This window comes from Fomitopsis serialis (genome assembly GCF_022376445.1).
Source record: "Fomitopsis serialis strain Sig1Antser10 chromosome Unknown B0H18scaffold_129, whole genome shotgun sequence".
Taxonomy (NCBI): Eukaryota; Fungi; Basidiomycota; class Agaricomycetes; order Polyporales; family Fomitopsidaceae; genus Fomitopsis; species Fomitopsis serialis.
In genome coordinates this window covers 65,794-87,633 of record NW_025955089.1, presented here as the reverse complement: position 1 = coordinate 87,633, position 21,840 = coordinate 65,794, and the positions used below count along the sequence as shown (strand labels likewise).

At 56.2% G+C, this 21,840-nt stretch overlaps 8 protein-coding genes across 8 annotated transcripts; 2 read left to right on the top strand and 6 right to left on the bottom strand.

Annotated features, from left to right (window-relative positions):
* Positions 1 to 216: 216 nt before the first annotated feature.
* Positions 217 to 2,347, bottom strand: B0H18DRAFT_885508 (uncharacterized protein; the record flags this gene model as incomplete). Its single annotated transcript, XM_048041075.1, has 4 exons — positions 217 to 719; positions 1,020 to 1,122; positions 1,222 to 1,732; positions 1,821 to 2,347. The coding sequence occupies 4 exons, from the start codon at positions 2,345 to 2,347 to the stop codon at positions 217 to 219; spliced, it is 1,644 nt and encodes a 547-aa protein (XP_047887362.1).
* Positions 2,348 to 6,297: 3,950 nt separating this feature from the next.
* Positions 6,298 to 8,357, bottom strand: B0H18DRAFT_1040104 (uncharacterized protein). Its single transcript, XM_048030526.1, has 3 exons — positions 7,173 to 8,357; positions 7,015 to 7,114; positions 6,298 to 6,956 (listed from the first exon to the last, which is right to left on the bottom strand). Exons 1-3 carry the CDS (start codon positions 8,243 to 8,245, stop codon positions 6,354 to 6,356), a joined length of 1,776 nt encoding a protein of 591 aa, XP_047887361.1. The 5' UTR covers positions 8,246 to 8,357; the 3' UTR covers positions 6,298 to 6,353.
* A 563-nt stretch (positions 8,358 to 8,920) lies between these two features.
* B0H18DRAFT_1040100 (uncharacterized protein) lies at positions 8,921 to 9,249 on the bottom strand. Its single transcript, XM_048030525.1, has one exon. It carries the CDS (start codon positions 9,193 to 9,195, stop codon positions 8,929 to 8,931), a length of 267 nt encoding a protein of 88 aa, XP_047887360.1. The 5' UTR covers positions 9,196 to 9,249; the 3' UTR covers positions 8,921 to 8,928.
* Positions 9,250 to 9,353: 104 nt separating this feature from the next.
* Positions 9,354 to 10,069, bottom strand: B0H18DRAFT_1040099 (uncharacterized protein). The gene has a single exon (XM_048030524.1). The coding sequence runs from the start codon at positions 9,870 to 9,872 to the stop codon at positions 9,360 to 9,362; it is 513 nt and encodes a 170-aa protein (XP_047887359.1). The 5' UTR covers positions 9,873 to 10,069; the 3' UTR covers positions 9,354 to 9,359.
* Positions 10,070 to 10,176: 107 nt separating this feature from the next.
* On the top strand, positions 10,177 to 12,318 carry B0H18DRAFT_1140126 (P-loop containing nucleoside triphosphate hydrolase protein; the record flags this gene model as incomplete). Its single annotated transcript, XM_048035631.1, has 5 exons — positions 10,177 to 10,509; positions 10,562 to 10,645; positions 10,696 to 11,352; positions 11,407 to 11,893; positions 11,942 to 12,318. Coding segments are annotated over 5 exons (1,938 nt in total), but the record flags the coding sequence as incomplete, so codon positions are not given.
* A 2,012-nt stretch (positions 12,319 to 14,330) lies between these two features.
* B0H18DRAFT_1040096 (uncharacterized protein) lies at positions 14,331 to 15,600 on the bottom strand. Its single transcript, XM_048030523.1, has 2 exons — positions 14,565 to 15,600; positions 14,331 to 14,500 (listed from the first exon to the last, which is right to left on the bottom strand). The coding sequence occupies exon 1, from the start codon at positions 15,307 to 15,309 to the stop codon at positions 14,605 to 14,607; it is 705 nt and encodes a 234-aa protein (XP_047887357.1). The 5' UTR covers positions 15,310 to 15,600; the 3' UTR covers positions 14,331 to 14,500; positions 14,565 to 14,604.
* B0H18DRAFT_82347 (uncharacterized protein) lies at positions 15,207 to 16,310 on the top strand. The gene has a single exon (XM_048039323.1). It carries the CDS (start codon positions 15,330 to 15,332, stop codon positions 16,182 to 16,184), a length of 855 nt encoding a protein of 284 aa, XP_047887356.1. The 5' UTR covers positions 15,207 to 15,329; the 3' UTR covers positions 16,185 to 16,310.
* An 860-nt stretch (positions 16,311 to 17,170) lies between these two features.
* On the bottom strand, positions 17,171 to 17,921 carry B0H18DRAFT_82340 (uncharacterized protein). The gene is made up of 3 exons (XM_048039322.1): positions 17,793 to 17,921; positions 17,515 to 17,732; positions 17,171 to 17,462 (listed from the first exon to the last, which is right to left on the bottom strand). The coding sequence occupies exons 1-3, from the start codon at positions 17,820 to 17,822 to the stop codon at positions 17,243 to 17,245; spliced, it is 468 nt and encodes a 155-aa protein (XP_047887355.1). The 5' UTR covers positions 17,823 to 17,921; the 3' UTR covers positions 17,171 to 17,242.
* Between the last annotated feature and the right edge of the window lie 3,919 nt (positions 17,922 to 21,840).

The following is a 21,840-nucleotide window of genomic DNA, read 5'->3' as shown; positions in this document are numbered from 1 at the left end:
AGCATGGAACCGATCACGTTGTCGCGCATTGACAATCGAGCACTCTCCATAGGCAGTCGTACACGCGGCAGATCTGTTTCAGCATCTTCAGGAGCATCCATGCCTGAGCTCGAGTGTGTACTTAGCAGCTAGTATCCAAGATCTTGCGTTAACAGCACGGCCCCAGGAGACATGTGGCATCGAGTCCTTGCGTCCCTTGCAGACTCCAGAGTATATCTACAGGGAACATGTCTGATGCCCATATTCATGGTCCTGTAGAAACATCTTCACTACCATCACAAAGCCGCCTATCCCCGCCACCACCATATTGATATAGGCCGAGTAGCGCATAGTTGACCACGCGAACGGTTTGCCCCGACCTAACACCTCGACCGGGTTCCAGCGAATCCATACGGTCCAGTAGATCGAGGTGAATAAGGACGCCAAAACGTCAGCCACCATCCACGCTATTATCCATGCCCTTTGGGTCTTGGTGCTTTGCTGAGGATGAAAGCCGGTCAAAGCGCCAATCACCGCGGTAGGCAAGGCTATGGCAGCTGCCTGAAAGGCGTATATCCAACGGATCGCTGAGGTAGGCATTGTGCGCAGCTCCACCTCCCTCAATTCATCTTCCAGTGGAACACCGGTGTGGCTCATTGCAGATAGTATGAACTGCACAGGGGGCGAGCCGTCCGAGCGGCCCATGCCCGGGGCCTCGATGACCTCAGGCTCGTCTGTAGCTGAGAGGAGGTCCCAGCCAGTGCGTCGATGCAGCCATCGAGCCAAGGCACCAAAATATGTTCCGTTCAAGTCTGTGAACGAGAATTCAGTACAAATTATATGAACCGACGTATCACGAGTTCAGTACAAACCATAATACAACATCCAGCCCCGTAGAGAAGGCTCCATTGGTCCGGCCAGTAGCCTGAGTTCGCTGAGCACAGGCACGTGGCTGAACCTGTTGAAACTCTCTATCTTCTTCTCTCGGATGAGACGGTACTCTTTCCTCCTAGGAGGCTCGTCGTACCGGTCTTGCCCACTGGCAGGAGTCACGACGATGTATTTCTGTGGTTGTCCATCAACATCGTCCCGAGTTTCTACGTGCATCCCAACTGCAACATAGGGGGATTCGACGTCGGCGGCCTGAACGCTTGCTTCTCGCAACGTACAACTGTTCAGCCCAGTGTCGTTCTCCGAATCCAGAGCATCGGAGCCCCTCTGTCGCAGGGACCCCTTCAGGACGGCGGGACGGCTTTCTTCTCGCACCGTACCAATGGTCCCATCGTAAGCCGAAGGCTGAGATTCGGTGCGCTCCCGTCGCAGGAGAGACTCCTCCAGAATGGGCGTCCGGAGAAGCTGAGCGCATGCATAGCTGTCGACACAGATTGCGCAAACGAGGTTGATGATGGACATGACAACATACGGGAGTACGGTTAGGCCGTATGATGCGTATCCCCAGGTGGGAACCTGGCTCAACCACGAGATGTATAGGCTGTAGGATCCAGCAACGATCTGGATGATTGACAGCGTTGCGCCGACGGTACCCGTGCGATGATGCACGCGTAGTTCTGTCGTGTCCTCGAGATGATTGCGGATCAAGATCTGGGTGTAGCTCTTGCGCTGCGGTACCGCGAGCCTATAACCAACCGTGGGGCGTGCCATACCGTGCAGATAATGCTCATCGTGGTCCACGGGCCGGTAAGCGTGCGTTTCGTGTGCATCAAGCACGATGGTGGCCGTCTGTGTCGTCACCCTTGTGCTGTCGCCCCTAGCGCCGACAAGTCACGGTTAGCCAATTCTGACATGTCTCAAGTAAACTGCGTTTCAACCGAGGGACTCACTCGTCGAATGTAAAACCTTGAGGTAGCCGAGTGTAAACCACGCTAGGCTCATCTGCAGCAGGCTCCCACTGCGGGTCTCTGACGACGACGAGGAGTGCGCCGTGGTAAAGTGCCGCGAGAAGGCCATTGCTGCCACATCTCGACTTCTGCACAATGAGGATGAGCGTCCTGGCGAGCGAAAAATAAGGCAGGAAGAGTGAAATCGCCGCCAGCCACAGACTATAGACCCATGCGTCACGACGTGTCACCCATTCTGTATCCTGTCCGGTGTCTGCACCAAGGAAGACGGTGCCGACATGGATAGCATAGTTGCTGACGAGGTAGCTGGCCAGGCTGTAGATGATAGCGGCATCTTCGGGGCATGCACCCGAAGACCTGGTAGCAACGATGCGTTCAAGTAAGACGGCCGGCGCACCACTGGCAGCTGGGAGAATGGCAGCGAGAAGGGTTGCCGTCAGAAGAGATAGGACATACTCAGGCTGTTGGAGGCGTGATGTGGTGGCACGATTCCACTTGTGAGTTGGCATTGCCGCGGTAGGTTTGGAGCAAGCCCTGTCTCATTGCCAGTATATATACAGGTAGTATCCTCGCCTGCCATGCCAGTACCCCGCGTGTCCCAAGGCAGTTCAATATATATGAATGCCCATCAGACAAGAGAACCACTTCTCTGGAGCGATGTCATGGAGCAATCAAACCTTCCTACTACGCGTGTCCGTCGGAGCGACAGTCTTGGAAATGCAAGTGCTTCGAAACCTGTCAGCAGCCACATAGCCTACATATACGTACGCCGTTGCACATAAAAGTTCTATTAGCCCATGTCCAGCCTAGACTCCTGCCAACACGGGCGTGCTTTCTGCCATGACCTTCCTCAGTGCCTGACTGTACGGGCCAACCCTGAGGTATCGTTACCTGCGCAAGGCCTTGTGTGTTCACATGGTTCATGATTTGAAGCTACACCGCATGTTCTGGCTTCCATGTCAACTTTCAGGCCATGTTGTCCAATGCCGCACGAGGCTACCATGAGTCTTGAATCAGCTGCAGTTGCGGGCGCCGTGGATAAGGTTGGCAATGTTCCGCAACACAGAATGTCGAGCCGTACCTGAACCCGATATGTGCTCCCTTGGCTTCTCTCCATCTCTGACCTCCAAGCGGCAAGGCTACGGAGTCGCCTCACCCTCACGGTGCCGCAACCACGCCTGTTTCGGGGCTATCATTTCTGCAACCAGAAACCATATCCTACTATCACAATGAGGAAGAGCGCATACCTCTGAGTCTGGGTGTCGGATAGGTATGAGTCAAGGATGGAAGATGATTACATGGCCGCGTAGCCTACCCAGGATACGAGTCAGTCCTACCAGGATGGTTTCATTGTGCATGTTTTGTTGTTCTCGCGGTTCCTGAAAGCATTGGAGGCTTCTCAGGCTAGGCAGACGCTAAGACACCTTAGACGGAGGGAGGAGTGGTCCCCTGGTGATACATAAAAATATTCCTGACATGTTTGAGAAGAAGACCAGACCTGGCGTGAGTCTGCCTGAAATGTTCGTTAGCAGTCTCATTTGAAGGGCATATACAGACATGCTCACCGTGATACGCCCAACGCCACGCAGTCAAAGCCCAACGCTTCCACCACAACGCTCAGAACGGGGACAGTACTCCTTACTTTACTTAGGCGGCTCCGGGGGTTTCCGCAGGCGGATTCTTGTGCGATCTGTCGATGTCGGTGTTACTGAAGTGGGAACCTTTGAAGTACGCGCGACTCAGCAGAGTAAATGGGACAAAACAGAGTCACAGGGCAAGGGAGCAGTGCGGCAGGCCCAGACGCATCCACTTGACCGTGACACGTCATGCACTGTACGCCACCGCACGGAACGGCCGTAACGGTACAGTACTACATGGCAACTACATGGCACTGGCAACCAACTCAGGCATCATCTCGAAATCGCCCTCGCTGTTAGCATCACCCACATCACCCAGTGCTGACGCGGACGGCGAGTCAACGATCACAGGCCCAATCTGGTAGAAAGCACGCCGGATGTGGCCGTCGGCACATCGCGCGACGTCGGATTCCCGGCGCTGTATGGCTGCCTCGAGGGGCGCGAGGAGCATCGCGAGAGACGCGTGGCAGAGCTGCGCCCGGAAGGTGTGCAGTGGGGAGGGGCAAGCCCTGCGACGCCCGTGGCCGCTTAGTCAGCGACGCGCCACTGCAAACTTGGTCAGACCTCGATCGTGTGGCGCTGGTGTGGCGTATACATCGCACTGATCGCGTTCAAGCTCTACAGGCAAGACATCTATCCAGAGTAAATTACGAGTACGTTATACTAAAATGTATGTTATAGTCTAACAATCTAGGTCCGAGTCATTATCATAGTCTATGTGGGATTCCCCTGCTCGTTGTGTCAAACTCGCTGTAATGCTGTCTGACTCAGATGTAGCAGTATTCGAAAGAGCCAGTGTACGGCGGGCCTCTGCACGCGCAATCGCCTTCCTCAGCTCTAGTAATGCCTCGGGCTTTTTGACCTTTTTCTTGTGCAAAGACGAAGGTGCGGGGGTCTCCTTATCGTCGAGCCGATAGACTTGAAGCTGCTGATCAATGTCAGGTCTGCGTAATTTCGCCAGGCCCTCCTCGTCAACTACGAACTTGACTGCACGCAGCTTGGCCTCCCGTTCATTTTCCTTGCGCTTCTTCTCCGCGGCCTCTGCTGATCTCTGCTGAGCAGTTGCCAGATCGTGCTCGACTTGACGTCTGCGGCGCTCGGCCTCGTGGCCACTGCTGTCGAAGGTACGTGCTTCGCGGCGAATATGTTCGTGACAGGTGTCGTCGAACATCTAACGCTCCCGCAACGCCTTGCATGGCGTCTCCGACCTTCTTCTGTGAACATCCACCTCGCACCAACATGCGCGCAAGCGACCGCGCGGCTGGCGTGTAAACACCCTTCCGCTTCAAACGAAAGATCGCTGGCCGTGACTTCGCCCTCTCAATCGCGTTCGCGAGAACACGGGGTGCACGCTCGCTGCGTTTGCGAAGCTTTCGAATAGTATTTTGACAACCACGTAGCTTATCGACCATTGCGCTGCGTGTTCCGACCAGGGTCGTGCGAAGTTCGTGCCCCTCCTGCTGAAGATGCACGATCTTGCCCTCTAACTCGGTGTTGTGCTTCTCAACAGATGCATGAAGATTTGTCTTGACTCGAAGCTTGTCCTTGAGTACATTCATTCGTTTCTTCATACGTGCTTCTCGTCGCTGACTGTTGTGCAGTTGTCTCCTCGATTCGGCAAGCTTATGCCAGTGCTGAGTCCCATCATGCGCCGGCAAGTCCTCCATCTCAGCTTTCTACATGACAGTGAGTTTTGTTTGTCACTTGGCAAGGAAGTAACCTATATCACTGACACTCCACTCCGAAAAAATAGCCATCCCAGATGACTGTGGACCCATTACAGGTATGTTCTCTCTCGCCAGTGCCGAGTCTGAGTCTGAGTCTCCATGATACTGAGCTCTACTAGCCAGAGCTCCCTTGGCTGCAGCTGCCTTCTGTGCTGAAGAGCGTCCCTTCCGCCTCGGTCTAGTACATGATTTATATGTTCCTTTGGCCACCATACTCGTGCTAATGATGTATGCGTCTCCGAGGATGATTATTGGTGTATTATGCTGTAGCTGAACTTCAGGGCACGAATTAAGCGCAGAATAAATCTAGGAAACTCCCGATTAAATTCAGGGACCATGGTACATTTATACCTCAACTCACCTATCGAAAGGAGATATGTTTGAGAGAGAACGGACATTGTTACGCGCATGGAGATGAACGGGTAACCGCGTTGTTGTTGCTCACGTGACCGTACGACGCGTTTGTGGCGGAGACATCTCGCGCGTCTTCGTGCCTATCAGTATACCGTGTATCTAACCTGAAGCAAAGGCATTCATGCCTGGTCATTGGTGACAAATATATTGCGAGAGTACGTATGAGTGTTTCATTAGTGGTTTCATTGTGTGGATATTTGTCTTTCACTCCATGATTGAGGAAACACACATGAGCCACACTCATTAAATCGGAATTCTCGTCCATGTAACCTAACAAAACCTTCTATGGCCTCATGGCTCTCAATCCCGTTGCATCCGCGGACACCAAAGCATCTGAGGGAGCTCATGTTTGTGATACAGTGCTTCTACCACTCTCGCGACCAATGCCACTAATTCCAAACACGAACAAACAGATTCGCCCTTGCGGGCGTTGCCCCTCCCCTAGACTCGTAAACCAGTCACGTTAGAGTGCACGTGCTCGCTTTGACGGAGTTTGAATGGGCGAGCAGCACTCTAACGACTGGGCCAACTGGAAGGCGTTTACGGGGGTACCCAAGGCACTGCCATATTTGGGCCCCCGTGTGAAACGGGACTTAGAGAAATCGCGCGAAACGCGAATGGCTGACTCTGAGGTGGCCGAGACATCGAAGTAGCATGCACAATACAGGGCTTTCCTCTGTCGTCGCATTACATGCTAGCTCAGGCCGTCAAGTTTTAAAGACCATCTCGAACCTATATTAGTCGACATAAAGCTCTACGTCGCCCTCGTCATCCAATGAGAATAACTGCTCAGGTTCCAGCCAGCTCTCGATCTCCTCGTCTCCCTCGTCTTGCTCTTCATCATCCGAGCCTTCCTGCAGCTCCGAGGCTTCCACACTAGGCTCTATATAGCCACCACCATTTGACGGGACATCCGTCAATGAGCTGTCACTCGAAGGTCGCGGCGATGCGACTGCGCGCGATGTTGACCCGCCGACAATCGCGCCCCCGATGAGTGGTGACGTTCGCACGCGGCGTTTCTTGAGACGTGTGAACATCTTGTTGTACTCGCCGAGAGATCCTGCTAGGTGCAAGAGCCCAACACTGATGACGTTCGGAACCACGGCTTTCGTACCATCAATGACTCGTCCCTTCTCGATCTTGTATACATTGGCACCCGCAAGTGACCGTCGTAACTCTTCCATGTCGCGTTTGATATCCGGTGCCGCATGCTTGGTACCTTGTCTTGAACCCAGGGTATCATTCACGGATGTCACGAGGCGGCGAAGTATGTTGATACATGGCGAGATCATCTCCAACCAATCCCACGATGCGCCGCTCCCCTGCGCATTGTAAATGGTCTGTAGTATATTGTTAAGGGTCAAAGTGATGTGAGAACAGAAGGAATCGAGAACGGACCTTCGTCCAAAATATGTTGTGTTCTTGCAGTAGGTCGACTGGATACCAATGATCTGGCTTACCCGTCGTATTCACGAGCCAGTTGTTGATCATTATGGCTCTGTTCCGGTGACGTGTGTGTGAGAATTAGTGGGCGAGACGAGAGTATAGACGCTCACCGCAATGGTTTCGGCCAGACATGTGCGAGGTTGTGGATAACGAAGAGGGTCTCCTGAGCATACTTCGTACGTCCGCTCCCTCGATAGCTCAAAGCCATTGTCTTGAGGATTATGACAAGCCGGCCTGAATCACCGGCCTTGATAGAGTCTGTGAGCTCTCGCAGTATGAGGGCATCTCGCAGGAACAGACATGCATTCTCGAAGACCATGTCACCCTGCGCTGGCGCCGGGAGAGGGTCCTCGCGAGCATGCAAGGTCGTCTCACGAGAACGAGCACTGCGCAGCTTAGAGACCGAGCTCGGGTTCACAAACCTAGCAACGATCTCGTGCACATGCTCTTGTAGTTCGTCGAAAGACACATTCTGGGCGTAGTCTTCCAGATCATCGCATGCTGTGACGAGCTCGAGGCAGTGTATCAGCCGGGCATACAACGAGTGAAATATGAGATCACGCGCAACGCGATACGGTGGCTTGTTGGTCAAGACAAAGGGCTTGCGATCCAGAACTGTGTTGTGCCACGAAAGACACGCCGGATCGTGATGTCCGAGGCTCGGATTGCCCCAGTGCGTCTCGAGGACACCGTATGTCGCAGCCATCTGGTAGTGGAATAATCCTGGGGCAAAAGCGGCATAAAGGAGTGATTTCGAAAGGGAATCGTGCCCCGCACGGTTGTTGATTACGGCGCGAATTCGTGCAACAGAAAGCTGATCACCGAAGACGATCTTGACGGTGTCCGTGAAGGTCGTGGAGTCGAGGTCATGGCCAAGCTCACCAAACATGGTCTCCGGGACCTCCGCATTGCCCTTAATGCTGGCCTCCTCGATGTTCATCGCCCGGAGAGGGTACACCTCCGTCTTGTGAAGTGGAATGCATTCTGTGGAACGCGGTAATGAACGCTCGACATTGGGCGCAAACCGAGCAAAGCTAGCCCCGCCGTGCGATGTGATGATGCGGAGAATGTTGTGCACGAGCATTGTGGTGAGTAGAGTCGATTCGGAGGGATCCAGGAGTACGTGGTCGCGTGTAAGGGGAGGCGCAGTGTTGAAGGAGTCCAAGAGATCAGAGGTCGACATGTCCTCGCGAGCAGCATTGAATAGTGGGAAAACGGTGGCGCACGTCCCGTTTTCGATGGAGTCCTTGCGTCCTAGGATCTGCTCTGCATGACGAAGAATCCAATTAATGTTGTCGTACACATGCGCTAGCTCGTGGATGCGAGCCTGAGCTCGGGCGCTGCCTCGACAGGATTGGGACAGACGCCGAAGTAGGCCTGCGCATCGCTCCAAGTCTGATTCGAGCGCAACGATGTCTCCTGGTCCAGGCTCGTCGGGCACCTCTTCGTCAATAGCATCCAGAGTATTCATCTCTCCCTCGTCTCCACTGGCTTCATCGTCTTCATCTCCACTGGCCGAGCTGTGATCCTCATCTGTGCTATCATCGTCAGAGCTGTCCTCGATTCCAGCGTCTTCAGGGTCGATGGCCTGTGTTGGTGACTGCACGGCGTCCGAATGCTGGCTTCCTTGCTCGACAACTTGACGTGATACATTGGCAGACTTCGACCCTGACTTCCCGGCAACAGTGGTATAACTACTGCAGACACCGAGTCGTGAGAGGACACTGATTGTCTGTCGCTGCGCACCGGTGGCATAGAGGTACAGTCCGACAACATGCTTGCCATAGCTATTGTTCTGACTGTGCTCGCCCAGGAGACCCATCAAGGTAGCTCCAATACGCTAAGTGTAGCGTCAGGACGGGCATATCATACCACTATAAGGTCAGGAAAACATACCATATCCTTACGAGCTATCGAAGCCTCACTTGGCATATTCCTCTGTCTCGTCGTCGATGCGAACTCCCACAACAGCTCGGTCATAATTGGACACAGCCGTCTCAGGCTCTCGTGTATCTTCGTCAGGCTGAAGTTCAAGACGAAAGCTTCGTCGAGTTGCATCTTGCGCGACTGCAGCATTCCGCCCTTGGTTGTGCGAGAGGCCTCACGTCCGATGAGCTTCTTGATGTAGCCCATGATCCAGGAATGGATTGCCTCGCGACCGGTGCGACTGTTACGTGAAGATGTCCAGAAGGCAAGTACATCTTCTACTCGTCCAGGGACATCGAACATCCCCTTGTACCGCTCGGTTCCGCGTTTGGATGCGGGGTCCGACACATAGAGCACGAGGTCTCCCCAAGTTAAATCATGCCTCTTGAGGAGGGCGAGAGTCTCATCGAGTACCTCATTGCGAGGACGTGGAATAGGGCTGACAGGACATACAGGCTGAGGATCGGCCACTGCCTCCGCGAAACTGTCACTGTTGATGTTTCCGAGAGTACGTTCTTCGACCTCTGCAGCAATTGCGGCTTGATAAGCAGCGTTTGCGGCGGCAACATCTCTGAGCTCGCGATCCTCTCGCAGGCGTGCAAGGGTACCGACCCGTTTCTTTTGCGCCTTCTTTCGAATGATTTTGAGTTTTGTTTGTGGAGTTCCGACAACAGGTGTCGACCTAAAAGGTCCACTGCTACTGAGATGCAACTGAGCAGCAGAACCCAATGCAATAGGAGTCGTGGGCTCCAGGTCGGCCCCATGGCCCGCAGGAATAGGGGAGCACAGTGAGGGCAGGTTTGCAGCATCTGCACCAGCTGCGCTCGGAAGATCTGCATTGAGCTCCATAGGTGAGGACTCAGCACTGCTTGGATCCTGGGCATCTCGCTTCGAGAGCTGATTTATGGGAGAAAGTGCTGATAGACTCGACAGGGGAGACGAAGAAGGCAAGGGTGACATGGCCAGTAGCCCTCGCAATGGGGACTCATCCAGATTCGACGGCTGCATGGTAGTCGGTAGTCCATACAGATGGTGACGAGAGATGTAGTGTTGCTGAGACGAACAAATATATTTGTGTGGCATGCTCATAGTGCAAGCCTCCCTCGCTCGATCGCGTTGCCACCGCCACTGCCATCGTGCATTCACCCTCTCTCCTGCTCGCCTTTCCTGAAATTGTCTTCCATCAACATGCCTCCTTCCAGACCTTCTTCACCCTCAGGCTCCCCGATTCGGCGCAAATGGGCCATCCGGAAGGACACACCGACCAACCGAGGACCACGAAAACTGACAGACGAAGATGTCAGCAATTTGAGTCGGCTTATGGAGGAGAAATACGGATGGACTCCACAGTCGTTCCAGCTTGCAGGTATTCAGGCGCAGCTTGAGGGAGTCGACATGGCACTCCAGGCCCCCACCGGAGCAGGGAAGACCGCTATAGTTGCGGGCGCACACTTGTGGCCGCACGAGCAACCGAAGGTCACCATTATGGTCTCGCCACTACTGTCTCTTGAAGACGAGATGGTGTGTCCGTCGCATTGCCTTCTGTCGATAGCTGACAGATTGCTGCCTGCAGGTGAAAACATTCAAAGAAAAGTATGGCCTCGATGCCGTAGCTGTCAACAGTCAGAATGGCTCGTGCTCACCTATTGTCGTGAAGGTTCGTAACCAGCCAATTACACGGCTACCTAGATCTCCATTTCCCCGTAGAATATACTCGCCCTAAAGTATCAAGTCATCCTCGCATCACCAGAGATGCTGCAATCACAAACCTTCATCCAGAAGATCCTCCGTAATTCATCCTTCGCTAGACACATACTCTCAATGGTGGTTGATGAAGCTCATTGCGTGTCACACTGGGGGGCAGATTTCCGAAAGAAATACGCATCCCTCGGTGTTGTACGAGCCTTCCTTCCCCGTGGCACACCTGTCATCGCATTGACAGCGACGTTGACAGCGCGTGTCCGGCGTGACATCCACCGCGCGCTGCATTTCCCGAAAGGCGGGAGCCGCTTTGTAAATGTTGGTAACGACCGCCCGAATGTTGCCCTGGTCGTCCGTGCTGCCGAGCATCCACAAAACACCTACAAAGACCTCGACTTCATCGTGCCGAGCTCAATCAGCCGTGTCGAGGATATCCCGAAGACGTGGATCTATGTGGACAACATCAACACAGGCACCGAGATCATTGACCACCTCGCCACCCTACTCGAAACACGCACCGCCAGTCGTACAGATATACCTCAGCCAGCGAATTTAATTCGTCCTTTCAATGCAGTGTTGTCTTCGGAATACCGAACAGCCGCGATGGACGCCTTCCGCAAAGGTAGCATTCGCATAATGGTTTGCACTGAGGCGGCGGGAATGGTGAGTATTTTCTCGCTGGGAGTCGCTCGTTCATCAAGAACTGACCTTTCACAGGGTTGCGATATACCCGATATAGATGTCGTGGTCCAGTGGAAGCTGCCTTCGACGTTCTCGAACTTCATTCAGCGTGCCGGACGAGTCGCAAGAGGACGGGGGCGTACAGGCCTCGCAGTGTTGATTGTTGAACGGTCTGCATACTCGATTGACTTGACAGCACAGTCCGGCGAGGACTCGACTCAGAGCGCGACTCCGTCCAAGGCGGCGCAGCCAGATGGCCCGACAAGGAACCTAGATAAAACCAAGACGAAGCCTGTCACCCGAGGAAGGAAGAGAAAGACCACACCGCAGGTCAAAGCAAACAAGCAGTATGCCGAGGAGCATGGAGTGAACCGTGGGGGCACATCGCACCAGGACAGTGCCCCGAGCGGGAAGCAGCCAGGACTGGATGCGGAAGCCCTTGATGAAGGGCTTCTTGCCTTCGTTCAGAGTACACGCTGTCGACGTCGTGTGTGGGCCGACGCCTTTGAGAGCCCCTACAACAGTTCGTCATTTGTGCTCTCTCGTACTTAGTAGCCTGCAAGCTGATCAGTGTGTCCCGCAGAACCCTCGGGAGCCTGCTGTGATATCTGCAATCCTGACCTGCTTCGTCAAACTCGACCTAGTGCACTCTCGCAACTGTCCCAGCCGAAGCGAGTCACTCGTGGTCTCCCGGACACTGAGGCACAACTGAGCCTGTATCAATGGCGAGACGATGTCTATGAGCGCGATCATGCAAACACGATGTATGATTCGAGCGCAGTCCTCGAGGACACCGTGATCGAGCACCTGGCTAGTATGGGCAATGTGTCTCGCAACAGTGTTACAGCAATCCTGAAGCCGTCCTGGATCTGGTGGGACAAACACGGTGCAGAATTGATTACTCACATCACATCGCTGAACATTGCCTTCACGCCCAAGCCAAAGAAACCGACGAAGCCGAAGAAGACTCCTTCCGCTTCAACCACCGGCGCCGTCTCGAAGTCCTCCAATCCACCAGCCGCCCTTCCTGTCGGTACCCCTTCAAGTCGCCGCACGCCGCACGCCGCGAGTGCGACTTCCGAGCTCGCTGTTCATGCATCACCTCCCCCAGGCCCGAGTACAACTCACCTCACCTCGGGAATGGTGCCGCAAGGTGATCGCACAGCAGCCCATGCTCCCTCTTCGACCCCAACACGAACGAAACGCGCCGCGGAGTCCAGAGACTCGGATGATCACCCGTGCGTCGGCCCCAGTGGCCCAGTGGATCCCTTCGATCCAACCCAGGTCCAGGATGTCAACCCACGGCCAGCAAAACGTGCGCGCAGTAGCGGAGATGGCGGGGATAGACAGCCATCATCGACAGTGTCGCAGTATGATACAGCGGCGGGATCGGTAGGCGAGTCAGAGGATGGACACGCGCGCATTACCACCTACGAGGCTTTCTGGTCATCCTTCGGATCGCAGGCCTTAGGGCGGCGAACATGATGCAAGCGAAGTTTTTGTATTACTTCGTAGTAGCCCATGCAGTAATGAATACAAGCGAAGCCTAGTCTAACTGGAAACGAGAGTACCCTAAGTAGGTCGAGGCAGTTCGCCCGGCTCCCGCGCTGCATGAACACGACGCGCACGATTTCACTAAGTCCCGTTTCACACGGGGCCCCAAATCGGGACCCCCCTTAAGCGCCCTTCCAGTTGTACCAGCCGTTCTGCGAACGACGCATCGGAGTTCGAATTGAACGGCTGGTCACGAGCCTACCCCTCCCCATGTGCAGGTTCTCAGGCGGATTCGTCGTGACCGCCGCGGGCGCTAAGCCCCGGTCACCGCGCGCGGTCACCACTTTCACACTCCGCTATGCCTCAGCCACCGCCCTCCTCGCGCGCGGTCACCGCCCTTTCCGCGCTCCGCTCGACCCAGGTCACAACGTCTTTGGCGGGCGCGGTCACCGCCCTTCTACCATGAACCGTGCGCTTCCGCCCATCGGGCGTTCCCGGTCTGCCGCCTTGTAGTAGAAGTCAACCGCCTCGTAGTCACAAGTTGTTATATAAATGAGACGATGTATGGCACAACACTAGGAACTCGAGTCTGCATCCTTCTCAAGTCAAGTCTATCACCGTCTCCTCCGTCCCTATCATCATCTTCGTCTTGATCACCATCTCTTTTGCTGACTTCCGGCGTCGTGTTGCTGCTGTCGACGTCGACGCCGAGGCATGGCTCGAGGCGTGGCTAGGTGCTTCGCCAGTTGCACAATCACCGGATGTAAGGTCAATTATTCCAGTCTCATCATAGCGACGCTTGCGTGAGCGTGTCTGCCTTGTGTTGCTTGGCGACATGGGTGGCTGTTTCGAGTCAGAAGCATTCCTTCGGGGAAACATAAGTGGACTTACTGCCAAAATTGGGCTGTCACGGTCCACCGCTCCTGTGGACTCTAATAGCTCAGTGGGAAGCCAGACTGAGATGACATCCTTCGGCTGTTCACTAGTACTGCCTACAGTGTTCTTGGCAGTCTCCCTACGCAGATTGCGCAATTTCGACAGTGTCGCTTTGCGGAGGTCTTTGAGAGGAATCACCACTTTCTTTTCCTCGTAGCTATACTACTCACAGGTATTCCTGGTAAGTCTCACGAGGGACAAACCGGCCATCTGGCAGACGTTCGGGCGGGTTTGCGATGTTCGACAGAGGAATGGCGAGTGGGGCCTGCGAGCGCAGACTCCATCAGGAAACCCCCCCTGCGCGAATGTGGCGCGAATCAGCGCCAAATCGGTCCGGCGCGACCTCCCGTGTAAATGGCTTCCAAATCGGTGCAAACAGCTCGTAAACACCTTCTGAACAAGCTGGCGGCGTGAACTTACTAAAATCACCGAGCAACTTACTAGTACCTGGCTTTACACACTTAATGTTGCAAGCTGTAGCGGACACTGACTCGTACCAGGCCATCATGTAGCTAGCACTATAGCAGTTCCCAGTCTCAGGAGTACTTATCATGTATTGTAATCAAACTACTACTATCATTGAAACACATGTTCATATCGACCAGTAAGGATCGCCTCCACCGATGGCGAGCGTGCCAATCTGAGCTCACGCGCCCGACATGATGCTCTTCGCCTTGTGCACCGCAAACTTGGGAGGGTTCTGCTCCAACGCAGGTGATCAGCAAACCCAGTGTACACCCATAAACCAAGCTCGAAACACGCACCGATTTGCGCTCTTTGTGTCCTGGAAACGTCCGGTCCTTGTCATGCTCCCGGTGCTCCTTCTCCTTCGGGCTCGTCCACCCGCTGCACTTGGGTGATATGCGCCCGCGTTCCTCGGCCTCGGGCACCCTCGACTTCAGTTGCAGCTCCAACGACATTCGCAGCCGCGAGAGCCTCCTTGACCTCCATCGGCTGCTCCTCCTCCTCCTCTTCCTTCCCGAGCTTGCTATCTTGTTCCAGCGGGTTTGGCGTCACACCCCGTCTCCGCGCACCCAGCGCAGGCATGAACATATTGATGTTCGTCATTGTCCACGCGAACCCAGGCTCGTGCAGCTCCGCGAAACTCGGCACATGCGTGTCCTCCGCCGCCCACGCGTGGTGCTGCACGACGTGCGCGTCCGGCCGGGCGTGTGCGGACATGTTCAAGTGTCCCTGCGTGCATTCCGCGAGGAGGCCCGCAATCCGGTCGTCCTTGCGCTCCTCGCGGTCCTTGTCCTTCGTGCGGATATTGGGCTTCGTTGATCGCCCGTTCCGCGCAGCGTTGCTCGACAGCTCGGGCGAGTCGTCCCCGCTCGAGTGCGCACTGGCGACCCTCGACGAGTCTGGCGTCCGGCTGCTCAGCGAGGGCAGTGTCCGTGGGAACGGATATTCGGGGAGTATCTCGGACGTGTCGCGCTCGTGGTCCTTGCGCTTCTCCAGTGCATGCCATTCCTCGGGGGAGGTGACACTCGTCATCGAGAGCGGCATCGACCTGGACGGCACGATAGATGGGGCTGTGGATATCGCTGCCGAATCGGACGAGCCAAGACGTGGTGGGAGAGCGACGACCGGCTTGTGTCCGGAGAGCTGGCAGGGCTCGGCGTCGCGCTGCTGCCGTTGAGAGGGCCGACGGAGCTGGCGAGGTGGACGAAGCCGGCCTCATCGACGCCCGGACGGTCGTGCTGGCGATCACGTCCGCGAGCACGCAGTACCTCGCGCAGCTGGCAACGCTCTCGGAGGAGCACCACTTGGCGGTCGTCCTGCTGTACCACGGGGGGCTCCACCACGTGCGCACGGAGATGCGGCACGGCGACTACGGCAGGTGGGCGACTGCCAACGTCGACCTGCTCATGCGGCTGATCGAGGGGCACGAGCGCGAGCGCGAAGGGGAACAGTGGCGATGCGAGCTGAGGAGTGACGCGAGGCAAGGAGGACGCGATGTGGGATGTACGGAGCTGCGCAGCGGGTTGGGCAGTGGATTGAAGGTCTTGTCGGCGTGCAAAAAGGTCGAACCGCGGATGACTACCGTGTGCAGTACGCTGGCCGCCGACAGCATGGCGGGTGTTGACCCGGAGGTGTGGGAGAGGCGGTCGAGGCGGCGCAGAGGGAGCCTAGCCGCGTTTTGGGCGCTCGTGCTCAGCCGGCTCGTCCTGCACTCGCGGCGGCTACGGAATCGGTACGTGGAGGGGCGACACGGGAGGCGGGCGGCAGGACGACGAGGGCGGCAGGACGACGAGGGCGGCAGGACGACGAGGGCGGCAGGACGACGAGGGCGGCAGGACGACGAGGGCGGCAGGATGAGCGGGATAGATGACCCCGCGTCTGCGCATCTCACGAGGCGAGGATATGGAGATATGAACTAAAAATTAAACGAAATGAGTGCTATATATTTAACGAGGATGAAAAGGAGCATCGGGGATAGACTGAACTGGGGCCGCCCGCTCACGACGTGCGAAGAGACTGGCCTGCAGACCGCGGATGCGTCACCCGGGCCGATCCCCAACGCGTACATCAACGCGAGTCTGCAGGGGCCAATTATCCGTGAGCACTTGCGAGTGGGCGACGTAGGCGAGGTCAGGGAATGAGGGTATATGGCATGGCCAGCATACTAGGTGATGGGCGCGAACTTTCAGAACTCGAGTGTTACCTACTTATCGTGCCTGGTTTCGCCTCCCACATCGTCTTCTCGGCCGCAAACGCGGTCACCCGGCATAACCGAAGCATGCGTCTCGCAACAAGCCAGAGGAGGATGTGCCACCGCAACGAGGACACCAAGATGGTTAACAACTCAGTCCTTCATCGGGGACTTCACACGGGCAGTGGTAATGGCTGAGGGACGGGGCGCGTGCATGCGAACGGACGCCTGGGCGAATGTACGAGTCAGGATCGCATAGCAGGACTGTGGCCAATACACGCACCAGAGTCCGTCTCTCGAGGCCCTGCGAGCCAGCTCAGCTCGATACCCTCTCTCGCCCTTCTCTATTGGCCACTTCCAGCCTCGCTGTGTAGATAATACTTCAATAGCTGGTGTTCTGTGATCCCAAGTATACCTGGTCCATGTAGCATGTCGAAATCGAGGGGTATTGATGTTCTAAAGCATTGCGAATTCGTGTGAATTGAGGAACTACAATGGCATCATTGGGCAAGTGATTTGGGGTAAATTCACCAGAATTCGAGCAAATTCTTTTGGGGGGTCACGCAAATGGCTCCTCAGCAAAATTTGGTGAAATTCGAGCGAATTAGCCCGAATTCGGATAGGGGGGTTTCCTGATCGGGTCGATGATTTGCTCGTCCGGTACTGGCACTTCCTCCATCGGGAAAGTCGGTGCTCGAGGCCTTGCAGGATCAATACGGGCAAACCGGCATAGAATAAAATAAACAAGCGTAGAATAAGTCGAACAGAATTACAGACGGCGATAGTCTAGTCTAGGGGCGAACGAGCGGGGAGGGAGACAGGCGGCGCGGTTGAACCTCCCGGGCCACCCTCTGGGCGCTTCGGGGGCAGCGTCGCGGTCACAATGCGATCGTGACCGCCGGCGGGCCAGACGCGGGCGGTCACAATACGGATGTGACCGCGCGCATGCGAGTCCCGCAGGGGTCTACTCGTTCTCCTGTGTCGACGTGCTGTGTTCCCTGCGACACTGTAACAGTAATCCATGAGAGTGATGACGCTGCGGAACGGTGGGCGCGCACCGTCGACGTCTGAGAATGCAAGAAACGCGAGGGGCAGGATGGCCGCCGGGTGGGGGCCCTGCTTCGCGTGATGCGAGGTCCCGAGAGCCATACATATAGATAGGACGAAAGTCGGTGCGCCCTGGGCCCATAGATACCGCTCGATCGCCCACAGTAAGAACGACAGGGGCGAGCATGGCGCCGTGCGCGTTATCGGGGTCCTGCTCTGCTGGCTGGCTCTGCAGTCGGGGCCGACGTCAACGGGGCAACGACCAGCTGCGGGACATGGGCAGACTCACGGCCCGTTTGTATGCCCAGCACGCCGACATGAGAGTGGAGGACCGGCGGACTTGGACTTTGCGTTAGTGGCGGCCGCTGTGGCGCACCACCGTGCGCTTCTCCACGAAAGGCGCGGAGTCGAACTGGCTGTCGAAGGCAACGTGCCCGATCGTTGCCTGCAAGGTTGCGCGGGCGGTATCGCGACCGTGGAACATGGCGTGGAGTTCGCGCATCAATATCAATGGAGGATGGCCAGTGTCCGAGGCGCGCTGGGTTCGTTGTACCGCACCTCGAACGCGTCCCACGGCGAGGTGCTGGTTATCGCAGCGAAGGTTATGGATGCGCCACCGCGCTTGAGAATGTGTTCAAGTTGTGCAGCCCAGATCCGTAGGATCCCGCTGAGGTCGCCAATGTGCTCAGATATCTGGATTTTCGTGAACATAACCAGGTCTGTAGACAAATGCGAGTACGCGGCCCGCCGCACTAATTGAAAGACAATGACGAGTGGTAATCAGTACCTGCCTGTGAGGTGGTACTACTTATATGTATGCAAGTCAAACATAGTGATACTTACGTAACAGTGATGATCGCTGTTCGGGCGTTTGCCGGAGTAATCTGGGCGTCGCGGAGATTCACCGCGTTTATCTGCAGATCACAAGCCGCGGCCTGCTCGTCTCTCTCCCGTTCCCGACCCAGTGCCTGACTCGGCCTCCTCTCAAGTCCGAGTCCTCCGTCCCGAGAAAGCTACACTTCCTGCGCTGCTGGCTGGCACTCTGATCAAGCCTACTCGGTGAGAATGCAACTGGTTAAGTCGCGGCTTCATGACATTGGTTCCAGCCGAAGTAAGTACTATGACGTCGGATGGGCCTCCCGTTTATCGCTGCCACCATCGACTCGGACCTGCGGAACTTGGATAGCTGAGTACTGTGCTGGATAATCTGCCCATACTTGCTCCATTCGGCTAGGTACGAGATACGGAGGCCCGGCCTCCGTCCTCCTATAAATCTCCTCGACCTCCTCGACCTCCCCGCCGTTACTCCCGCACACTCGCCTCGCTCGACTCTATCTACCTCTGAAATTGTCCAATCCACAAAATGCCTGCCTCAAAGTATGTCACGCTCAACACTGGTGCTCAGATGCCCACCTTTGGTCTCGGTATGTGTCTCTCAGGCCCGGCCCGCTCGCAGGACGAGACACAGACGCGTGTCGCGCTTCGTCCGACGAGCACCGCATATATCCAGGTCGCGTTGTCCGCGTAGGCGTGGTGAAAAGTCCCAGTGAACGAAAACCCAGGCAGACGGAGTGCGAGACGCGTCCGCGCCTCGCTTACAGAGCCTCCCCAAGTCAATGCGAAGACTAACGCGCGATCTCCGTAACAGGGACATGGAAATCTGCTCCGGGTGCGGTAGAGAAGGCTGTTGAGGTCGCGCTCAAAAACGGCTACAGGCACATCGACACCGCGCAAGCATACGGTGCGCTCCTCCCGCTCATCTGCCTGCGACCCGTCTAACCGCACACCCGGACCAGCCAACGAGCGCGAAGTCGGCGAGGGCATCAAGCGCTCCGGCGTACCGCGCGAGGAGATCTTCCTCACGACGAAACTCAACAACTCCGAGCACGCCGACCCGCTCGCGGGGCTCCACAAGTCGCTCGCCGCGCTCGAGACGCCGTACCTCGACCTCTGGCTGATGCACTGGCCGTGCCCGATGAAGGGCGGCAAGCCCGACCGCACGCTCAACTGGCTCGACACGTGGAAGGGCATGGAGGCCGTGTTCAAAGCGCACCCGGACAAGGTGCGCGCGATCGGCGTGAGCAACGTGAGCGCGCCGTTCCTCGGGGAGCTCTTGAAGGTCGCGTCCGTCGTGCCCGCGGTCAACCAGCTCGAAAGCCACCCGAGCCTGACGCAGGAGCCGCTCGTCGCTCTGTGCAGGGAGAAGGGCATCGTGGTCACGGCGTACTCCCCGCTCGGCTCGGACAACGCCCCGCTCGGCGCGCACCCCGTCGTGAACGAGATCGCGGCGAAGCACGGCGTCACGCCGCACAACATCCTCGTCTCCTTCCACGCGAACCGCCCCGGTGTGAACGGTGCGTGCAGTGTCCCTTCCCTGTACCCTCCGGTTTGTTCTGACGTGACGCTGTGTGTGTGCAGTGATCCCGAAGTCGGTGACGCCCGAGCGGATCGTCGCGAACATGAAGATCGTCGACCTCGCGCCGGAGGAGGTCCAGACGCTGTTCGACATCGAGAAGGAGGGCCTGCGCCGCGTGTGCAAGCCGTTCTGGACGGGCTACGGCGACATCGGCTTCGCGGACTGCAAGTAGTGAGCCGCGCTCCTGCTCCTGCTGGCGGCGTGGTCTTCTTGGTGCTTCTGTAGGGTTTTAATTTAATCCTGTTATTGCCTGCGAGTGCCGAGTCCTCTGTATGTAAACAAAGCTGCAGCGTGTATGGTAGGAAGTATGGGTCCGAGCCGTTGACTGGAGGTCTGGCCTTCAGGCCCGGTATGGTGCCTTCGAGTAGTAGGTGCGAGGTAGGCGATTAAAATGGCGCATATACGGTGATCAGCATGCAGCGTTCAGTAATATTTAGTACTCAGTGGAGAGATCATTCGGGTCTCACCATCAGGAGGAGGGACTCAGGCCTCAGGGAGGAGGGATCCGTTGCGACTAGGCGTCACTTGGGCGTTACACAACGCGATTATGTCACGGTCACGCCAGCAATAACACGAGCTCTTGCCCCCTCAAGCTCAAGGCCCCCTCCTCACCTCTCTTCAAACTCATCGATGCATCGCTGGGTGGCGACGGCATTGGATTCTTCTCCTGTATGGAAAGTAGTGCCTTATACTCGCAATGTTGCGTACCGAACCACGCAAAATCACGGGGACTGCAATCATGATGTGGCTGCAAGTCGGCGACACATCCGCGACGTCCTTCATCATGGCAGAAGGACCCGATCTACTGAAGTCTGCAAATGACAGGATTCGCCATACCTACGTGATGCCAATGCGATGGGGCTACACGTGGCCAAACGCCAAATCGCGGTTCAGCTGCCCATGAACCTACTCGACCGGGTTCTCCAACCCCCACTGCCGCAATAATGGGTACTGTAACACAAAGGTACGAAGTCGACACTATACAGCCCACAGTATCGCTGACACGCTCGAATTTGTTCAGTATGACCTTGGGCGCAGTGTCGTCGATACTGCTTGCGTTCGACATGTTCGTGCCCGACAGTTGAGTATGTGTTGCAGATGAAACTCGTGGTCTTCGCGCTGTTCACGGTCGTCTCTGGACCTTCTATTCGACGGCCGGTGTCCATATGTCAGGGTGGCGGAATCCTTGGTCTTGCAGCGCGACCCAGTGTACGACGGTGAGTAAAGCGGGATGCTGTATCCCAGAGGCCCAGTCAACCCTCTCGGGTCCAGCAGTGCCCTCGATGCGCAGGGACCCGGCACATAGCAAGAAGCAGCCCGTGTAGTCGGTGGTGGCTCTTGTGAAGGGCATTGCACCATGAGTTCGGATGAACTGGACCACAACTATCCCAGCGACACAATTGTACTTTGCATTTGACGGCGACATGATGGACCCGAGGCACTTCTAATGAGCTGTCTCAAAGTTGCGCCTGCCGTGAGTTGCCTTCGAGTGGTGGGTACTTGTTCTCGCCTATTGGTTGCTGGCTTACAGTTCCAGAGTTGATGCTAATGCGGCTCAGTTCCACTCTCACAGCAAGACTACCCTAATACAGCTGGCTGTCCGCGGACGTCTTCAAAATTTGGAGTGTAAGCAGTGCAAGCGATGTGCTGTAGCATAATGTGTGAGCTGATCAGCAGTGTCCCATGTATAGCGACTTCGAGCTTGATCGGACCAGCCTGAACTTGCGGTAGCAACCACAGAATCCGCAGCAGAAGAAGCAATTGTGCGATGACCTAGAAGAGACGCGTCGATCCAGGGCTTGACCTGCAGTGTGGTAGAGTTCAATGCTACCCGCGGACCATGCACTGGCATCGAAGGTGAGTGATGTTGCCTGCTGGACTAAACCCGATTCCAGTTGCGACACCGAGTGGACAGTACTTG

Coding starts and splice junctions, on each gene's coding strand:
- B0H18DRAFT_1040104 (XM_048030526.1), bottom strand. CDS start 8,245: ATGTCGACCTCTGATCTCTTGGACTCCTTCAACACTGCGCCTCCCCTT. Junction 7,115..7,172: donor GTCTGGCCGAAACCATTGCG/GTGAGCGTCTAT, acceptor TCACCGGAACAG/AGCCATAATGATCAACAACT. Junction 6,957..7,014: donor ACAACATATTTTGGACGAAG/GTCCGTTCTCGA, acceptor AATATACTACAG/ACCATTTACAATGCGCAGGG.
- B0H18DRAFT_1040100 (XM_048030525.1), bottom strand. CDS start 9,195: ATGGGCTACATCAAGAAGCTCATCGGACGTGAGGCCTCTCGCACAACC.
- B0H18DRAFT_1040099 (XM_048030524.1), bottom strand. CDS start 9,872: ATGCCCAGGATCCAAGCAGTGCTGAGTCCTCACCTATGGAGCTCAATG.
- B0H18DRAFT_1040096 (XM_048030523.1), bottom strand. CDS start 15,309: ATGCCGCTCTCGATGACGAGTGTCACCTCCCCCGAGGAATGGCATGCA.
- B0H18DRAFT_82347 (XM_048039323.1), top strand. CDS start 15,330: ATGGGGCTGTGGATATCGCTGCCGAATCGGACGAGCCAAGACGTGGTG.
- B0H18DRAFT_82340 (XM_048039322.1), bottom strand. CDS start 17,822: ATGTCGGCGTGCTGGGCATACAAACGGGCC. Junction 17,733..17,792: donor GCTGGGCATACAAACGGGCC/GTGAGTCTGCCC, acceptor CCCCGACTGCAG/AGCCAGCCAGCAGAGCAGGA. Junction 17,463..17,514: donor TGCATTCTCAGACGTCGACG/GTGCGCGCCCAC, acceptor TTACTGTTACAG/TGTCGCAGGGAACACAGCAC.